Source organism: Equus asinus, chromosome 2 (genome assembly GCF_041296235.1).
Source record: "Equus asinus isolate D_3611 breed Donkey chromosome 2, EquAss-T2T_v2, whole genome shotgun sequence".
Lineage (NCBI taxonomy): Eukaryota > Metazoa > Chordata > Mammalia > Perissodactyla > Equidae > Equus > Equus asinus.
In genome coordinates, this window is record NC_091791.1 from 106,972,675 (window position 1) to 106,992,848 (window position 20,174).

General features: G+C 38.9%; 1 protein-coding gene across 9 annotated transcripts in view; it reads left to right on the forward strand.

The window, feature by feature from the left end:
* MCTP2 (multiple C2 and transmembrane domain containing 2) overlaps nt 1-20,174 on the forward strand; it is a 223,464-nt gene that overhangs the window by 67,823 nt on the left and 135,467 nt on the right. For all 9 annotated transcript variants that reach the window (XR_011497588.1, XM_044762457.2, XM_014842505.3 and 6 more), the window contains 4 exons: nt 12,152-12,294; nt 13,081-13,157; nt 13,683-13,794; nt 17,744-17,779. Coding sequence is in view for 7 of the 9 variants with exons in the window: in XM_044762457.2 (XP_044618392.1) it covers nt 12,152-12,294; nt 13,081-13,157; nt 13,683-13,794; nt 17,744-17,779 (368 nt within the window). In the remaining 2 variants the exon portion in view is untranslated. The remainder of the gene's footprint in view (nt 1-12,151; nt 12,295-13,080; nt 13,158-13,682; nt 13,795-17,743; nt 17,780-20,174) is intronic.

Sequence of the window (20,174 nt, forward strand, 5' to 3'; positions counted from 1 at the left end):
GTGCTTTGTTTTAGTTTTTCCTCATTTGGGTTCTATTTTTGCATTTTCCCTCCGGGAAAGAGAAGGCCTTTATGGCATTTCTGCTGGTGTTTTTAATGGCCTTCTTCCCAGTTTCTTCAGAATTTGGTGCACCTTTTGCATATCTTGTGCTTTTCTCTCCTTTTGAGATAGATTTTGTCCCCTCACCTTTCCCCCCTGGGAGCAAAGGGTGGTTGTGAAAGGTGTTTTCGGAGACCAGTTCCTACTTTCAGTTTGTGAGACAGCAGAAATGAAAGAGAGACTAATTTTTAAAGATGCGTTATTTGAATAAGGACTCCGTGGTGAATTGATGGATTTATTTTTCCATCTTAAGTTTGACTCAGAAAATACCCCTTAAATTTCATGGTGACCAACCTGGGCAAACCTGGCATGGATGAAGGCATCTGGCTATGTCATTGCTGCCTTCATTGCTGAGATTTTTTTTACTGAGCATACTGTAGTGATCTGATTTTAAAAAAATCTATTTTTCTTTCTAGAGTAAGATAAGATCTGACTTTCAATTGTTTGATTTCTTGCTGTTGTTTCCCCACACTTATTTTGTTCCATATTATAAAAATTTTATTTTGAGAAGAAATTAAAAGCTGCAGAGGGCATCATTCATCCTTCTCTGATCAATGCTCCAGATTAGGTGTGTTCAGCAATTCAATTCTTAGTAATAATGCCGCGGCAAATATTCTGGTGCCTAAATCTGTGTGTACAACTTTCTTTTTTCTTTCTTCGCAAGTCATTTATCGAAATGGGTTGGCTGTTGTCTGTCATGTGATCTGAGCATTTCAAGACTCTCGTTGCGGAATCGCCACTTGACTCTTGAGAAAGTCTTCTCTGTTTCCGTCACCCCTCCGTGGCGGATAAGCGGTCCACTTTCCGTTTCTCACCTACTCTGTGTGTAGATGATCTTTGTTCATTTGATAGAGGAAAAGTATCATCTTGTTTTTGTTTTAATTGTACTAATAAGCTTGGACCCTTAGGGGTGTTTGGATGTGCGCTATCTGCTTCTCCCTCGTGCACAGCCTATTCCATCCTTCGCTGTGCCTCCTTCTTCTGGTTCCTGGATATGTTCACATACATTTTTCTAATTTGTTCATTTGCTTTCTAATTTTGTTTCTAAAGTTTTTGTTGCAAAAATCTTTTCAAGTCTTACGATCCTATTCTGGACAGTTTCTTCCTTTGCTTTCGTACCTAGAAAGGCCTTCTCTTTCTCTCCTGAGGGAGATACATATTGACCTATTTTGCTTCCCTTTTCTGTCTGGTTTTCCATTGTTCATTTATCTCTTTGATCTGTCTCAAGCTTATTTTGATTTCTGGCCGGGAGTAGAAACTTAGTTTTACTTTTTGTCAAATGGCTATTTAATTAGCTAGGACTAAATACTGCATTCCTTTCCCTAATGATTAGATTGCCACTTTTTAATCGGGTATTGAAATGCAATGCATGTTGCTTCTTGTCTGCTCCTCGGATTTCTCTTTGATTCCTACTGCTGTGTCCTTTTATCCAGGCGCCAGCACCACACTGTATGGGAACATCATAGTACTTTTTATTTTGCAAAAATTGGGGTTGGCTCCACAGTGCAGTACCTTCTCTGAACACCAGATGGCATGCGATCCTTGGTATGCCTGTGCAGGAGCAACAGAAATACATTTGGCCAGTGTATCAGAAAGAATGCCATTCAAGAACAAACCTGAACCTTTCAAAGATGCGCACACCCATCCTGAAGCCCAGGTAGCCCATGGTTTTCCTGTACTTGTTGGGTTTTGCCGAGGTCCTGCAGCAAGCAGGTGGAGCAGAGTTCTGAAACCTGTTTCTGTTCATTCCTTTCCCGCTTTGATACAGATTATCTTCAGTGGCCCATGTTTGTCCTAACAGCCTTCAATGTATTCCCACAGCTAAGCTCTTTCCTCGGGAGATGTTTGTGGTTGGGTTTTGTTTGCATACTCATGGGTTGATTATAGAGCTCTTCTGCTCTGTAGACTCAGTTACCTGTTCTTTCAGTGGGATCGCATCCCAATTCCTGTGAAGTACCCTGGCACAGAACTGGCATGTTTCCTATGTCTGCTGCATGTAACAGATGGCCTTTCACCCAGCCGAGGAGCACTGACTTGAACTTAATCAAGCATGTCTTCCATTCGGTTGGATGGGACATCTCTATAGCGAGGGGTTTGATCATGGTCATTTCTGTACCAATGTAATCCGTGCAGCATTGCGTGCTGTGTTGCCAGTGGTTTTTCTGCTTCACTTCCTTGTCTGTGATGTCGATATGGTGTGTTCTGCTTGAGGGTGTGTGCATGTTTTCTCTAGAGGGTGAAACAGAGGGTGTGTCTGTGTATTTCTACGTGTCCTTGATTTACTCGTAGTTTTATTTTGATTTCAGCTATGGCATTGGGCGGTTAGTTCTGTCATGTCATCACACCTCAGATATTCTCGTGCTGAATTGGAGGCAGGGAGCATGACATGCAATGCAATGGTGAAGGGTATTGTTCCAGAGGCTATCACCATGTAACAAATTACGTCAAAACTCGGTAAGCCAAAACAACCAGATGTTCTTAAATTCTGGGAGTGTGAATTTGGACAAGGCACAAGCGACTTGTCTTTGCAACATATTGCCTGAGGCCTCAGCTGGGAAGACTCGAAGGCTGGGCTAGTGGGACTAATCATCTGAAGACCTGAAGACCGGTTTGCCTCTGTGTTGGGTGCCTGGCTGGGGTGACGGGAAGACGAGGACTGTTCCCCTAAGGCCTTGTCATGCAACATGGCTTACTCACAGCCTGGCAGCCTCAGAGTTGTCACCCTTCTTATGTGGCAGCTCAGGGCTCCAGGAATGAAGGTCCAGGGCACAAAGCAGGAGCTGTGGTCGCCTTTTATGGCACAGCCTTGGAAGGAACACCGTGTCACCTCCACCACACTGCACTGACGAAAGCAGTCACCCCGATTCAGGGGAACAGGATAGGCGTCCTGCTTCTTCATGAAAGGGGCATCAACCTTTGGGGGTTATGATTTAAGATTGCTCTAGTTCTGAAGGCTTTCACGTGAAACAGATCTGTGTCTGAGGCTTGGCTCTGGGAATGCACTAACTTTCCTCATCCCTAACACAGCAATGTACATCGTGCTTGTCCCGTACGATTTTTGGAGGATTAAATGAGATCATGCCCATTGATCACGACTAAATTTCAGTCGTTTTTTCCCTTTTCTGTAAACACCAGTGTCCGTTTCCTTAGACTTAGATTTATGCTTAAACAATAGCTTGGGCTGGGGACATTTTTAGTATTTTTTTTGATAGAAAGGAGAATGTTAAATATTAATAATTGCAAGTTCTTTGCGATGTGGATTTCTGGAACACCGAGAGCTGACATTGTATAGATCTGGTAGGTTTCACCCTTTACAAGAGACTCCGGGCGGCAGCGTTCATTGGCTATCTGGCTTCCTCTTGTCTTATTTCCTTTTTTCCCCCTAACTCTTTCTAGTCTCTTTTTTTTTTTTTTTTTGAGGAAGATTAGCCCTGAGCTAACATCTGCTGCCAACCCTCCTCTTTTTGCTGAGGAAGGCTGGCCCTGAGCTAACATCCGTGCCCATCTTCCTCTACTTTATATGTGGGATGCCTACCACAGCATGGCTTGTGAAGCGATGCCATGTCTGCACCCGGGATCCGAACTGGCGAACCCCGGGCCACCGAAGCGGAACATTCACACTAAACCACTGCGCCACCGGGCTGGCCCCTCTAGTCTCTTTATCCTACTGCATCCTGGCCACTGCCTCTCCTCTCCTTCTTGTCATGTTGTCATGCCTTCTTCTAACTTAACCTGGGCACTTCCTTTCTGGTGTTCCAGAGACAACCATGCATAATCACTCTAAGCAGAAGTTCACACCTCTGTGTGCCTCTGATCGCTTCATCAAGAATAGGGGTGCAGACCCCTTCTCTTAATGACCACTTCACCAAAAGCCAATTTGTTCAATAATCTATTCACCAAATGGCTTATTCATTGAATTTACTGAATTTAGCAATATATTGACAATGTTTTTCTTTCATCTGTTTATAAATTTATAGCTATTTATGTTTCGAAAGTTACTGCGTGAGAGCTTTTAAAAACTGCTTTGGAGGTCTCTGGGTTATATTAGTTAATTGGTTATGAAGATAAAACAAAAACAGCATTTTAAATAATATTTAATTTGTCTCAGGCCAAAAAAAAAAAATACAGAAGAGACTGGACATGTGATAGCCTAGGATGCAGAGCCCAGAAAGGGGAGAGTAAGGACAGAAAAGCAGAGGATATTAGGAGGAAGACTGGTGGGGAGGGGGCTGAGAGGAGAAGATACGGGTGTGTGGGGTGGCGTCGGTGGGGCTGAAGGAACTTTGGGGAGGCCCCAGGGTGACCCTCACTCCCCACAGCTCCCTATGTCCCATTATTTATTCCATACAACCTTTATAAATAGTTCAAATAAACAAGTTTTGTAAAACTTTATAAATAGTTCAAAATAGCAAGTTTGGGTAAAATTGGTAATTTCACATGGTTCATCTTGCTGTAAGTCGGTCATTGGAAATTCTTTCAGAAACTGGATTTTGGTAAATTGCTTGGAGCTATTACATCTCAGAGTCTACTTGTGGGCAGGCCTTGCTCGAGATGCTACTGGGGTGTTACACATGGTGGGCTGTCTTAGAGGAGGGAAGTCAGTCATACTCGGTGGGGGGAAAGTTCTGGAATAGTTCAACCGGGATGTGCTAAATGGCAAAACACAGTCAGCAAGGCTGTTAAGGAGGAAACTGTTCTTTTATGGTTGGTAATAAAAGAACAGCTCCAAGAAGCATGCAGCTGCCATATGCAGAAGGACGGGTGAACCTGCGAATGCGCATGTTCCCTTCATTTTAGTGGATAAAACCTGGCTTGGAATTCTGCTAGATTTGAACCTACTGTTATCTTAAGTAATGTGGATTTTGCTCTACAAAAGAAAAGTTGTTTCTTCTTTCCCATGTGACTGTGGAAAAATGCCCTCTGAATTTCCATCATGCCCATTATGATTTCTGAAGAGGTCAGTGAGAAATGTGTAGAAATGCAGCCCTGGGACACAACTTGATCTGGAAATCTCAGTTTAACTGCTAGAGGGCAGCAGCAGCTGTTCAGAAATCTTCCCTCGCCTTTTTTCTGGAAATAGGTCTGGCTCTTTTATTTTAGCCAGCCTCAAAGAAAGTCTGAACTCGTGGATCCCGGATAAAAACAGCTCAGGTTTAGTTCTTTTTCTGGCAAAAAGAAGAGATTCTAAATATGTGTATATATTGAGAAGATTCTAAATGTGTGTATATAAAGACAGTGGTCGCTTAGTACCCTTAAGCCAGAGGATAAGCATAAAGTCAAATTTATACCTTTCAAATGTTTCCAAATGCTGTCTATGCAGGAGGAATTCATCTATGTGTAGATCAGTTTCCCTAAACACTTGATAAATAATTGTTGACTTGCATCTGAACTCTTAAGATCTCCTGACAAAAATTATCAGATATTACAAAATGTAAACTTAGTGTAAAAATACAGAGATAATTTCCTTTCATGACCAAACAACTACTCTGAGAAATGCATTTAATTAGGCAACTTTTCTAGCGTAAGATGACCTTTCTTTTGGAGAGAGTATATGGTTAAAGTTTTTAACTTGGCAAAAGAGTTTCGCTGATAGCAAATAAGTAGGTTTTGCCTACAAATACTGCTTTTGTATTCAGTGCAGTGGATTTTTAGTTCAAATTAGGAATGGTGTTTTTTACCCTATGTCATACAGTAAGTTTTCATATATATGCACAGATATACAGATAAATGACCGTTAAACTGATTAGTACAAATATATTTATGGGCATGGAAGGAGGCTGATAGGTTATTGGCTGAAGAAAGCAGGTAAAAAATACAATATGAAGGCTGATTCCTTTTTGTGAAAAGTGTGTGTGTGACTGTGTGTGTGTGTGTAAAGTGTAAGTACGTATCAACATATTAAGCTTTTCTAGCTGGTGGTAATTTTCTTTCTTTTTTTTTAAGTGCATCTTGACTTTGTACTTTTCCTGCTATGGTTATGAGATGTTATATTAGAAAAAGCAAAGAGAAGTTGTTTGTAATTCAAGCTTCATTACACATTTATCTTATTTTCATATTAGAATGGTTCTTGAGCCAGTCAATGTGGTATTGTCAATTCTATTTACCACTTCTGTTGGTACTCCCCATTTTTTCCATAACACTGTCAATGTGGTAGCTGCTCCTCAAAGTGATAAATGAAATACCAAGAGGAGAACAAAATCTTCAAATAATATGGTTCTTGATGACTCTCCCGATGATAGATTTGAGTTGTCTTATGTCCTTCTCAGGGAGCTGCCTGTTATTTTCATCAGACTATATCTTCAAAGTGCTCTGAAACACTCCGTGAATAACCCTAGGATGGTAGGTGGGGTGGTAGCCAGGACTCATGAATATGTAGTGATTTTTAGCTTTTATAAATCCCTTTCCTTCCAGGACAGCTCAGATTGCTTCGTGAAAAATTTCCCAAACCACTTGGGATCCTGGTGGATGTGTATAAGCTGAGGAATTTTCTATTCAATTTATGAACAGAGAAGGTGATATAAATTTCAGCCTTTAGAGATGACAATAGAAGAGACATTCTAGAGACAAATTATCAGTACCTGTTATCTTGGACAGCTAAAGTTAAGTAAATGAATATTTAATTAGTACTACATATGTTGGTGTACACTCTCCACTTTTAACTTAATTAAGTAGTAATACTAAAAATAGTAGCACTTATTATGGGACTTTCTCAGGAAATGTCTGCAGGCTGCTATCGTTAAAGAATTCATTCAGTTCTCAACATAATCCTATGAGGTTGGTCTTTTTCCATCTTACGGGTGAAGACAGTAAAACATAAGGAAATGAGCAAGTTGCCCAACGTGATAGAGTTACCAGAATGAAGGTATGGGATTTGAATCCAATATGTCCATCTTACTTTAAAGTTTATTCATTCATCTATCACGTATTTCTAATACCTCTATCCTGCGTGTTTGGCAATCCTGGGCATAAATCTTACCTTCCAGAGCTTTGATTTGGAGGAGTTTCATATTATATTCATCGGTGCTCCAAGTAAAATGTTTTCTAGACTGAAATAATTTTATGAAATACAGAGTAGAAAAGTTTTAAGCTGTTTTTATTGTTGTCATTGTTTGTCTTTAATGCACTACTTGGCAGAGTTGAACATTTTATTCTGTATTGTGGAGTTCCAAGTGAGGAAATAGCAAACGGCTTTTCCCAATGGTTTGATGACATACCTCCTTTAGTCCATGGAGCATCTCGCGAGATGAGCGTTCCATGGCTAATGCCTTGTGAAGCCCTGGATTGGTACCTCTTATGGTCTAGGTGCAGCTTTCCCCTCATTGCTCAATGCCCTGGTGCCGTATTATCTCAACTACCAGGTTTTTTTTGCTTTAGCCTTTTTCTTCTTCCTTCTGAATTATAAGCTGCTGCCAGATTTATATTTCTAGAGGTTGGCTCTGATCATTTTACTCTTCTGCTCATAAGTAAACCTGAATTGCCTTCCCTTCTCCCACGAAAATAATTCCAGATGGACCAAAGGCTTATGTGTAAAAACTGAAAAACTACACAATCAGTGGAAAGAAACATAGCTGAACTAATTTAAAATATTTTAGTGAGAAAATTCCTTCTAAGCAAAATGTTAAACTACAAAGCCATAAATAAAACTTTGGTAAATTTGACTAAATAAAGATGAAAATAACTTATTGCAAGAAATAATGCGTTTAAACAAGTTATGACAAGATTTATAGCCAGTGGCTGATTTCCATAATTAAGGACTCCTTCAAATCCATAAGCAGATGACAAACCATGAGCCCGTAGAAAAAGGGGCAAATGATATGAACAAGAATTTCCATAATAAAGAAATACAAATGTAGGTCACTAAAATATGAAAGATCCTAAGCTTTACTCAAAACGTTAAAGATAGAGGAAAATGGAGATAGCCTTTTTTCACCAGCCATTGGTTTACAATAAAGGTTTATAGCATCCAATGTTGGTGAGCACGTAAAGAAATAAATACAGGGGCTGGCCTGGTGGCACAGCGGTTAAGTTTGCACATTTCGCTTCTCGGTGGCCCGGGGTTCACCGGTTTGGATCCCGGGTGCGGACATGGCACCACTTGGCATGCCGTGCTGTGGTAGGCATCCCATGTATAAAGTAGAGGCAGATGGGCATGGATGTTAGCTCAGGGCCAGTCTGCCTCAGCAAAAAGAGGAGGATTGGCAGTAGTTAGCTCAGGGCTAATCTTCCTCAAGAAAAGAAAAAACAAGAAAGAAAGAAATACAAAACATATACTCTTAGTGGGAGTGTAAATTTGACCGACTTTGGAGGAACAGTTTGATACTATCTCTCAGAACCAGAAAAGGTACATATTCCTTTGCCTAGCAGTTCCAACATTAAAAATTTGTTTTAAATGTAATCGGTTATGAACTCAAAGATAGTCATGCAAAGATGCTTATTCTAGTATTGTTTATACTAGTAAAATAAAATTGGAAGTGACGTGAATGTCCATTACTTGGTGACTAGTTACATCAATTAAGCTAAAACAACACAATGAAAATTGAAGCAGTGAAAAAAAAATAAAAACCTGCTGGCTCTGTATTGCTGGTATGGACAGAGCTCCGAGATAAATCAGTTGTGAAAGCATGATGTTCAGTGCATGTAATATGATTACTTTCAAGTTAAAAACAATTCTTGTATCTTTTTCCTATAAAACACCCAAGAAACCTTTGAGGAATGCGAATGAGGAAAGGTTAAAAGGGTAGAGATTTTACTTTTCATTTCATACCTTTCAGCATTGCGTGCATGTCTTACATTTGTTAAAAAATAAAAATGAGAGAACAGGAAGAACAAAAACCACCCTATATTTCTTACAGAACAAAACTAAAATCATTTTGATATTTTAGCGCACTTCGGCCTCAGACTCAAAAACCTGTCTTTTAAACTTTATTTCTCATTATGTTTTTTTCCCCTTAATTTCTGGATAAATTGAAATGCTTGCTTGGCACCACACAAATTGAGTCCTTTTGGTCCCCTTCACTTCCCACCCTTTCAGTGCCAGTTCCTCCTGCTGAATGGCCTCAGTCCCTCTCCGCATGTTCAGATCCACCCATTTTCAACTCCCATCCCCTTTATTTCAGTGTCCACTGATACACCAGCTAGAATTGCGCTCTCTCCCACCTGTGAACTAGCGTAACCCCTAAGTTCAATTCTATTTTGACACTTACCTCTTGGACCTTGCCTTATCTTTACGGTGTGCCTGCTGCCCGCCAGGCGCAGAAGAAAAGGATCTGGGATCGATTTTCTCTTGTAACACCCCACGGTGCCTAACATGGAGCCAGTCTCTGAAGTGACCTGTGTTTGTGGCCTGTGAGCGATGTTAGCAGGCCTGACAGGTACAGAGTAAAGAGAGACTTGACAGTCCATAGTGTCATTGAGCATGAGCAGAAATAAGAACTGGCACACATGTTGTCAGGAGTGTAAACTGGGGCAGCATTTTTGGAGGACCAATGAATGCCTGTTCATCTCTCTCAGCATCCATAGACCCACAGTATATTTTGAATGGAGCGGAAAAATCCAGCCATTGATGCTTAAGCCTTGATATTCTAAATGTGAGGTTATGTGACTCCATGGGGTCCCACATGGCAGAATTGGTGGCAGCCCCAGGATGGAGGCGCCATCTTCGGCCTCCTAGCTTCATTCTCCTCCCCAAGTACCACCCTACCTCTTTATTCCAAACAGCCTCATTGTTTACGAAACTCCCAGTGGAAAAGGTTAAAGTCCACCCATTCAGGTGTCATCTCATCATTTGTCTAATCTGGGAGTTGCATTCCTGAGCCGCTGACCCCTTTTCAGAACCTGCCTAGTTGAGATGTCACTTCCCTGACAGTGAGACACTTCGGCTCGGAGAGAAAAATCACAATGTACTCCCCCTTTCTCAAATTTTCCCTAACAATTAACGCCGCACTAACTTGACACCCTCTTTCCTTGTTTGGCTTTGTAAACCCTGGTCCCTTTTTCTATTAATTCCAGACATTAATATTTTCTTTCACGCAACTGCCGCCATTCACCCATGAAACAGTTTGAACATTATGTAGCTGTCAAGATGCCTGGGGATTACCCAGTATGCTTTGCCTGTGAGAAAGTGACACCACCGAGGCCTAGTTTTGAGATGTTTATTTTGAGAGTACTCTGACAAGCATGAAGGGCTGATCCCAGAGTGGCAATTTCATTTAATTAAAGGCCTCTTTTTATTATAGTTTTTCCCCTACATTTTTTTTTTTCAGATATATATCAGAATGATTGTTAACGTCTGACTTGCCAGAGGTGTTCTCTTGTACTATAAAAGGGGGGTGTGGGCAGACTGCTCACTCACTAGTGAGTATTCCACGGAATGGCTGGGAATGCACTCATTTTTACTATCCTACTCAGAACTGCCGCTCCACATGGCCTGTGTGTGAGTGTGTGTGTGTGTGTGTGTCCACGTTTAAAATAAAGACAGCTGGGCTTCTGCCCCTGTGTTGCCGAACTTAAAATGTGAGTCAAAGACATGCATAGGTATATATGTAGTTGAATTTCTTTGTTTTAAAGTTAGTAGCCTTGCAGTACTAGAAGGCTAACTTATCAAAATTATATACCTTGGTTCATCTATTAAGATTTTTAAACAATGTGTATTATCTTGCTCTATAGTGATGTTATTTTCAGTTGAAATAGTTGGGAAATGTATTGCATTCATTTTTAGTCATTTTTAGTGCAGTGAAATGGAAACATAAAAAGCAGGAAGAAAAATAAAAAATTGAAGTAATTAATGATGCGTATTAACGATTTGGTAAATGTGTGTGACGGAATAGCCTAATTAATTTTTGAGGCAATATTCTTAGACTATATGCGCTTTTTTTTAACATCAGGAATTCATGTCAATAAATATACGGGGGCCTAGGTTGGGCACTGTCCCAGGCACCTGGGCTATCTTAGTGAACAAAACAGACTGTTGGTCTTTGTACACTTATTCATAGTTGCAAGTTCCACAATTAGTTATAACATCAAAACTTCCTATATTAGGTTTTTTTCTTTCCTTGTGGCATTATCAGCTGACCTTCATTAAACTCCTCATTGATTGTTCATTCGTCTGTGCCTTCTTTATTCATCATTCGCTGGGTACTAATGCACAAGTATGTCCCAAGTGTGCTGGCACACTTGCATGCGTGTAACACACATGCACAACACATAATTTGTCTGTTACATTTGCCGGCTTTTCTGTTTTTTCTCATTGATCTGAAAAGTGTGAAGGAGGGTCCGTCATCAGCCCTTCTTTCTGCTCTGGATATAGTGGCTAGAGGGACATTATTCATTCTTTTTGGCCTCTGTTTCAAAGCTCCCCAGGAGGAGAGGGGTGGGTCAGGGGTGTCGCCCCGAGGCCAGCTGAGGGCCTGGCTGGTGTGGCATTCAGCTGGCCTGGGTGAAACAATGTTTACTGCTTTGCTGCAGGTGCGGGAGGCAGCGATGAATGGCAACTTTGTCGATTTAATCTCTACGCCCCCTGTTCTGGTCTTAGTCCCGTCACCCCATCTTTTGAGTCAGTGGTTCCAGAGATTGATTTATTTATTATGATTATATTCTCAAGTTCAGGGTTCTGTTGAGTCAGCCATCTGGCCAAATGTTTGAAAACGGTTTCTTTCCCTTTTCACTGAGTCACTGCCATTCTTCAGAGGGGTGGGCTTCTCCCCAGGACTCCTGACACCATCGGCTGGTGCCGGTGGATTTTATTTCTTGAATTTTTGTGAGCAGTGTGGTGATGACATACCCACAATGAAACAAAACCGAAACAGCTCAAGGAGCCCGTTTATATTCCACCACTAAAGGCAGAGAAGAATCAGTCATTTACCCCAAATTGTTTCATTTCTCTCTCCTCTCCACCTCTGGGGCCTTCAATCTCCGCACAGGGAGACGTTTGTTCTGGGTGTGCTCAGTGAATGCTTTGAGCCTTAGGGAGTGTGGAAAGAATCTTTACTTAATGGAGATCCTAGGCTTTTACGTATATTTTTAAAACCTTCCTTGCTCTCGTTTTCTTTTAAAGGCACAAGCGATCCCTATGTGAAATTTAAGCTGAATGGGAAGACACTGTACAAAAGTAAAGTCATATATAAGAACTTGAACCCGGTTTGGGATGAAATAGTTGTATTACCAATACAGAGCCTTGACCAAAAGCTACGTGTGAAGGTAATTCCAGGAGGCTTTCAAATCCGCTCCTTTATTAAAAATGTTTATTTCTCTGCCATCTTTGCCCTCTTAAAAGTCAGCCTCCCCAAAACCCTTATATTATTCTTAAGCAGTGGGTTAAAATATTAGTAGGGAAGGAATTCTTTATACCCTTCGTTGAAACTGTATGTTTTTTCTCGGATCAGTGATATATACTCTACCAAAAAATCAGACTGAAAGGAAGATCTTCATTGATAGTATTTAAACTTACCAAATGTGGGAGAATTATTGCTGCTCATGCAGTGGTGACGAGTACCACAGCCTTTCTCATTAGAAATAACTTTATACTTAATAGAGCTTTAAGCTACCGGTTGGAAGCATCAATTGCTCTAACATCTGGGTTAAAACTGCATGAGTTGAGTGCAGGATGGGATCGCTATAGAATATTTAGCAAATTTCTATTTAATTGGCAGATCTGCTCACTGTGGAAAATACTAAATTTTAATGAGAGACCATTTAAACTACAGAGAGTGGTCCATTGTGCGTAACATTTTAATGCATATGCAGACTGCCTTAAAAGTACTTTCTGCTGTTTTTTTTGGCTGTGGTAGGCAAAATGGGCAAGTCTGAATAATTTTGTTCTCTCGATCGACTTGGCTGTATTCTTCTTTAACTGTACTGTGCAAATTATTTTTAGATCTAGAAGACCGAATTCAAAATTCTCAGCTTATTGCATTTGTTGATAATTTGGTAAACTTAGTTGGTTCACCATATTAATGTGTGTTACTGGTCTCTTCCCCTTTGTAGGTATATGATCGAGACTTAACTACGTCTGATTTCATGGGTTCTGCATTTGTCCTTCTCAGTGATCTTGAGCTTAACAGGTATTGTCTTTTTACTTTCCAACTGCTATTAGTGAATTTTACAGGGAAGATAAGGTAATGTTAAATGGTATTTGTGTAGATCAAATGACAGAAGAAATCTGAACAAGTGAAAGAGTGCGTTAAAATGTGAATTTTTCTCTGATTTTTGCTTTTTAGCTCCCGCTTTTATCAGTCAGATATTAAATCTTCCATTGTGTTTAAAATGTGTATTGGATTGTACACATTCATTTGTTAATATTCAGGTTCATTAGCCTACCTAACCTGAAATTAAAACAAGTATTTGAATTTTGCTTGGGCAGCAGAGAGGAACAATAACCAGCTGTTGAATGAGGCAATACCAAACAGATTCAATACCCTGAAGGTGGTTGGTTTATTTTCACTGAATTTGGTATTTTCACTGAATTTGGTGCTTTTTGAACTTGTGTCTGACGCTTATTCAGAGGCAGGGGCCTTTCACCATAAGCTCCCGATGCATTATAAGACTATATAGTATGGCGAACCTTATTGGTTACTTTTTGCTTGTAGAACGACTGAACATATTTTAAAACTGGAAGATCCAAACAGTTTAGAAGATGACATGGGAGTGATCGTGTTAAATCTGAACCTAGTAGTAAAACAGGGTGATTTCAAGAGACATGTAAGTGTGACCTTTTTGTCCTTTTGTAAATCCTTCATTGTAATTGTCCTTTGGTTACTGGACTCCTGGATAACTAATATTTTTGTAATTATTTTTGGGGGGAAACAGATAATTTTATAAAGACTTAAAGTACCTATCTGTGGTTATATACATCCTTTCTCTTGGAACTTTGGAAAGAAAATCCATTAAGGAATTATCTCTGTTTTGGCTAGGAATGTAGATAGTATTGCTTCTATTAAAATGTATATCCTGCTTGTGTTTTGCTTGTAACATCGTCTGAAATATACTTTCAGTCGGTGTTGAATTTTCCATTTGCTATTTTCTCAGGTGCTAGGTGACTTAGGCATTATTCAGTTATGAAAAGCAGTTCCCCGGGTTTAATTATTGCATCATACGTCACTAAGGTGATCATGTGTACATTGACAGCATTTCAGTCTCTTCTTGTTTTTTCTTTTAGCTACCAATCTATTGAGAGTACTTTTGGGAAGATGCAAATTTTAATATTCTCTGGTCTATTACATGGAAATTTCTAGTTAATGCACTACATGTTGAAGATGTTGAGACTATCAAAAAAACGTTGGCTTTTGTGACAATATGATTGGGACTGTGTCTTATGAGCAAACATGTGAATACAAATCAGAATCTTATTTTATATTCAAGGATTACACCTTATCATTCCAAGAATTAAAATAATAGCATAAAGCATCTTTGTTTATAACTTATTTGAAAGGTATTCTTAAAGCCAACTAAAATACCTACTTAAAAAATTGAAGCATGTTTAGAATCTGGTATGAAAATCTGAAGCCTGTTTATAAATTAGGCCTCCAATAATACAGCTTGAACTCAGTCAGTGGGAACAATGAGAATATTCCTCACGTTGACGTCACCTTGGCTTTTAGTTGTAATTGATTTTCATGATGAAAATCATGACTGGTTTACTGGTAAACTCACAGAAGATAGCTTAAAGAATTGGGAAAGCTGCACGGTGACTTTTCAGTTGCCAGAGGGTCAACTAAATAACTGCTATTTTTAGTTTTAATTCTCTACTTATGAGCATTTACTTGACCATAACTACGAAAAAAAAAACTCCATTTACCAATTTTTTAAGAAGTGGCGCTGTTAAAACTGGAGACCTCAAGAAAGCAGGTATTTTGATGTTAAAATGTCTTAAATTGGTGTTGAAAATAAACTTTTTTCTATCCAGCATAATGAAGGAGAGGTTTTCCTTAGCTTCTCTTAGTCTTGACAGTATGGCAGCATCAATGAGTACAGTAGGTGACCAGCTCCCTGAGCTGAGGCCAGGTTAAAATAACCTGCAATGTAAATAGGTATCGTTTGCCACATGGTTGAGCAATTGCCAGCTGATACGTTCTGGAAATTTCTTACATATGTAAGTGAGGTTTATAAAGTTGGATAATTTCCTCATGAAAATAGCTGTCTGTTTAAGCTGCATGCTACCTGCATATTTATTCCCCTTGCGAATTTTTCTGTAGGATATTGGAATATGTTTGGCAGTAATATTGCCACTTAAAATATATTTACGTATTGCCAGAATTTGGAGTTTTAAAATAATGCCGTTTTAGTTAAAATTTCTTTCGAATTGCAGAGCAATTAATACTAGATGCAGTTTGAGTTTGTTTTTGTAAAACATCACAGAGAGTATCTTTTCCAAGTCCTTAAAGTAGCCACACTTGTCATCTTTTTCAGTTTGGTCCTTCTTTCCTCTGACTCCCCCACCTCCTGTTTTTGAGAGTTTGTCAGGCTGTATATCTGCTTGCTCATGTGCTTTCTTATTTTCTTTGTTCTTTGCTTGTCCGGCAAAGGTCTAGTGGATGATACGTTTATTTTATATATATTTTATGGGGTATTATAATATAGAAAAACCTGCCTGCTCTCATTTGTTCTGATTGGTAGTTTTGTTTTTCTATTTATATTCTTGACCCAAGTATCCCTGAGCAAGGAAGAATTTATCCTGGGTCGTGTGGGGTTATTCAGCTTCTGGTGCATATTAGGGGCCCTTCCGATAGCGTAGATATCAGGAAATGTTTGTCCTTTTCATTGAGTTTAATATTTAAAGGCATCCCTATATTGGGTTTTTAAATGGGAATAGGTAACATTGAAGACTGGGAAGACAATAGATAATTTGATTGGGAATAATGTGTTTATAAATTCCCATTTTAATTTGTGTGATGAAAAGATTTCAGTTTGAATTCTCAGTTCTGTACCCAGATTTCTTCCTGTCGTCATTGAGGCAGTCTTTGTCGTTTTCGAACCAAGCTGACAAAAATCTTAACGTGTAAGATGTCCATGAATTGACCCTCATGTCCAGGGATGCAGGGGTATATGGGAATCGTATACTTAGAAGATGAGGCACTGGCTGGAAGGCTGACAAACCTGCTATCTATTTCTTTTTCTTGGCAAAAATAGGATTGTTAGAATTATGGTCTCTGTCATCAGACTGCCTGGGTTTGAATCCCAGCCCCACTACTTTCTAGTTTTGAGAAGTTAAGTAATCAGGTCAAATTCATAGAATTACTTAAGCTCTCTCAGCTACAATTCCTCCTGTGTGAAAGGAGGATAAAAAATCTTTTACAGGATTATGAAGATTGGGATTATCAAATATGGAGCTTGGCGTGGAATAGACACTAAATATGTGATAGCTCTTAGTATTGTCGTGAGCAGACAGTAATACTCATTTTCCATTTTTTCCTTATCAATTTTGTTTATCTTTTATGATTGTTATAAAAATCGAATGTTATTTGTCAAAGGGCCCTAAAAAGCCACATGTACCTGGAAGATGTTAATTAATTTTGGTGATTGTTTTGGGTGAAAATACTTGTCAATATGTTGTTGAGAAAATACAAAAAGAACTGATTTTCATACTCAGATTGTAGTATCTGTAACTCTGTGTCCTGTGCTGAATCCTGAACTCACAATTTCATCAGGGGAAGTGTTTTTGGTGAAGAATATTTTCAAGTAATTTCTGTACCAATGTTTCTAGTTGCCAGTCACTGGAATGTAAGTGGATTTCCCGCAAAGACTGTTTATTTTCTGCTTTCTAATTTATTAGGAAGACTTATTGGCAAAGTGGATAGGTCATTTGCCTAAAGGTATTTTTTCCCTAAACATAATAGTAAATGCGGTCTGCTCGATTAGATTCATAATTGAGTTGTAATCTCCCAAATTTATCCAAGTTTTAACATCCAGTTAGGTGGTTAACCAGCCAGAGTAGAGCTTCGCAGTGCTGGCCGGTGACAGGAGTAATGAGAGGATTCTGCTAGGGGAGAATTTTAATTGTAGACGAAATTCAGCAGACTTAGCATGACAAATGAGAGATCAAAAGAGAACAGCGGTGAAGTTACTTGCTGTCCAGAAAATTTTTTCTTCTCTCTCACAGTGCCGAATTAGCCTATTTTTCTTAATTATGCAGAAATGACTCCTATTTTTTTCTATTATTTTGCATATTGAGATTTAAGCAGTGGAGGTAAATGGAGTTATTTTTTCTAGTGTCTAAAACTATGAAAACCTAAACATGAACTGACGTTGTCCATGAAGTTCTGAAACATTTTCTTAATCCTATCCAAATATTTCAAGTAAGAGAAATCTGCATTTTCGCTTTGCCTTTAGAGGTAAAATTATAGTGTTTTAAGGCAATCAAAAACATAAATGTACTTCTAAGGACTGAGCAGTATTCCTATGTCCTTATGTTTTCATTATTGAATGCAGTGAGAAAATGGTGTAGAACCATTCAACCATTCAACAACCAAAGAAATGTGATTTTTCTATGTTACTATGTTCTTGCTCAAATGTGCTTTCTCTGTAACCTCAGAACTTGGGTGTTAGTTGTTTGAATGTAGTCAGCACCATCTAACTAATATAGTAATTATGCTAACAATTCGATTTCTTTTCATTTTGCCATTTCTCACCATCCAACGGACACAATCCTTAGCGTTGGTCAAATCGGAAGCGGTTGAGTGCGAGCAAGGTAAATATAGCTATTTTTTTCTTTACATCGTTTGGTAAAAAGTTCCTCTTTGTAGGAGACACAAATGTATATATGATTGATATTATCCACCCTTTGCATGGAACGACCTCCTTTCCTGTTACTGCTGTTATAAATAAGAAGGAAACAACCTCCCTTTTAAAATTTCATTTAATAAGGGCACAGCCAGATGTTTGAACTTACACTTGGTTTAGTGATGACATTTTGTATGTACCGGCCACGTTAGAACGTTACACTTCATTAAGCTCGCATTATTTGGAGTGTAGAGCAGTTAGATTTAATCCTTTAGGAAGTTATTTACCATAAGATGGAAACTAGCTTTGGTGTTATTGGGGCAATGAAAAGATTGAGTGGAATATATATACTGTATATTTTATAAATCTCTTCATATTACTTTTATTTTACCATTTCTTACTTTTTTTGGTGAGTTTCTTTAAAGATTTCTTCGTGAACTATTGATGGTTTTATACATTGTTATTATCTTTTTAAGCAATTATACGCTGTTTTCCGATTTGTAAGAAGTTTAGGTGTACCAAAGTAGAAATGCATTATTAATTTATCAGGTTATTAAATTATCACATTGTAATCTAAGTGGCTGTCAGAATTAGTGTAAAAATAAACAAACAAAACCGAAAGAGTATTTGTAACTTTAGCAGCTCTGCTACTTTTTAAAGAGAAATAACCAACATGGAGGCGGCCATGATGTGTGTGTGACTGGGGCGGGAGGATGCGTTGATGATCTCTTTATATGTATTTATTTACACACACACATATATGCACAAATATATGCCAGCTCCAATTTCTAACCTCACTGTACTTCAGTGGTTTACTTCTCTGTAAAATAAGGAGATTGAAACCAGGATTTTGTTAGTATGTAAGAGGATGTGTAGGTGAAAGAGAAAGACAGAGAGAGAACAAGATCCGTCACCTGACCAGCCCTGAGGCATTTCGGAAGAAAGGCAAACTTTCCAAACCTTGCTTTTTAAAATCTAAAGGGATCAAAATTCCAACTCTTACTAAAATGTATATCCTTTGCATTTTGAACACTTTAGGAATAACCATGATAAGGTGTTTTGTCGTCCTACCCATTGACTTGGTTTCCAAGACCCTGGTTCTTTTTAGAAATAAAATTAGGAGACGATAAATAAAACGTGAAGCTGTCTCAAAAATTCCTCCAACTTTTGTCTTATTCCTTTATAGTCACTAGAGGGGAGAAGAACATCATTTCTCACCGCAGAAGGGAGCCCAGCTCTCTCTCTCCCATATTAAGAGTTTCTGTAACCATCTAAAGCAGTAAAGTTTCCCAGCATGCTTTGGTGAAACCTGACAAAGCAGTATTTTCTCGTTTATTGATTCTGCTGCTGCAGTAAAGCAGTGGTACTGTACATCAATAACCATCTTTAGTTAGGGAGTTCCGGCCTGTGGAAGAGCACTGGCAGTTTGTGGAAGAACATAAAGGCTCGAAAGAAAAATTGTGAGCTTGGGGAATATGCGAGTCTGGGGAGCACAGGCGAGGTTATGGAAGAATGGCCAGAGGAATGAAGAGGGAGAGAAAAAATGTTGACGGCCTGGATAAAGATATCAAAAATATGAAAGGAACAGAGGATCCTGGAGAGCAGTATTTATATCTGTCTTGTGGAGTGGTGTCTTACTACTGAGCTGCTCTCTTCTTTTTTTCCTATCGTGGTAGTTTCCAGAATTTTGAGTTCAGTGTGCTGGGCTCAGAGACTTAATAAACGCCCAGAGCTGCTACCTGTGTTTAATAAAACCTTACCTGAATGGAGCTCAATGAAGGCTATTTGTGATCTTATATGGGAGATGCAGTTTATATACTGGTGAAGAATGTCAGTTGTTAGGCTGACTTTTTGCTCCTTAGGGCTCACAGTTTTGGAGAGAAGAGTGAGAGAGTTTCTAATATGGCTTATGGAAATGAGTCACATGCAAAATCTATAGACACTGTGATTAACCCTCTCTAAAAGTAGTTAAAATACCCTGTTCACCCTATCTTGGTATTTTTAAACTATAAGCTTCTTTTTTAGGATTTCCATATTATATTTAAAAATTAGGTAACAGAAGTTTGACATAAAGGAGATTGCTTAGCTGTGAGTATCTAAAATTTTGCTGGTCCTAAGTAAAGTGTTACCTATAAGATGTCATTGACTTTTTCACCTCAATCTAATTGTTATAGTAACTTAACTTTATTTAGATAATTGCTTCTTAAACCCATACATTTATAATTTTACAGCGTCCAAAGGGCCCCAGAATGGCAGAGTCGTTGTGGAGTGTCTTTTAAAGTGCGTCTTTATTACACTGACCTGGATTTTAAGACAGTAAATATGTAGAAATTGCCCTTAAAAATAGGTTTAGGTTTCAGCCA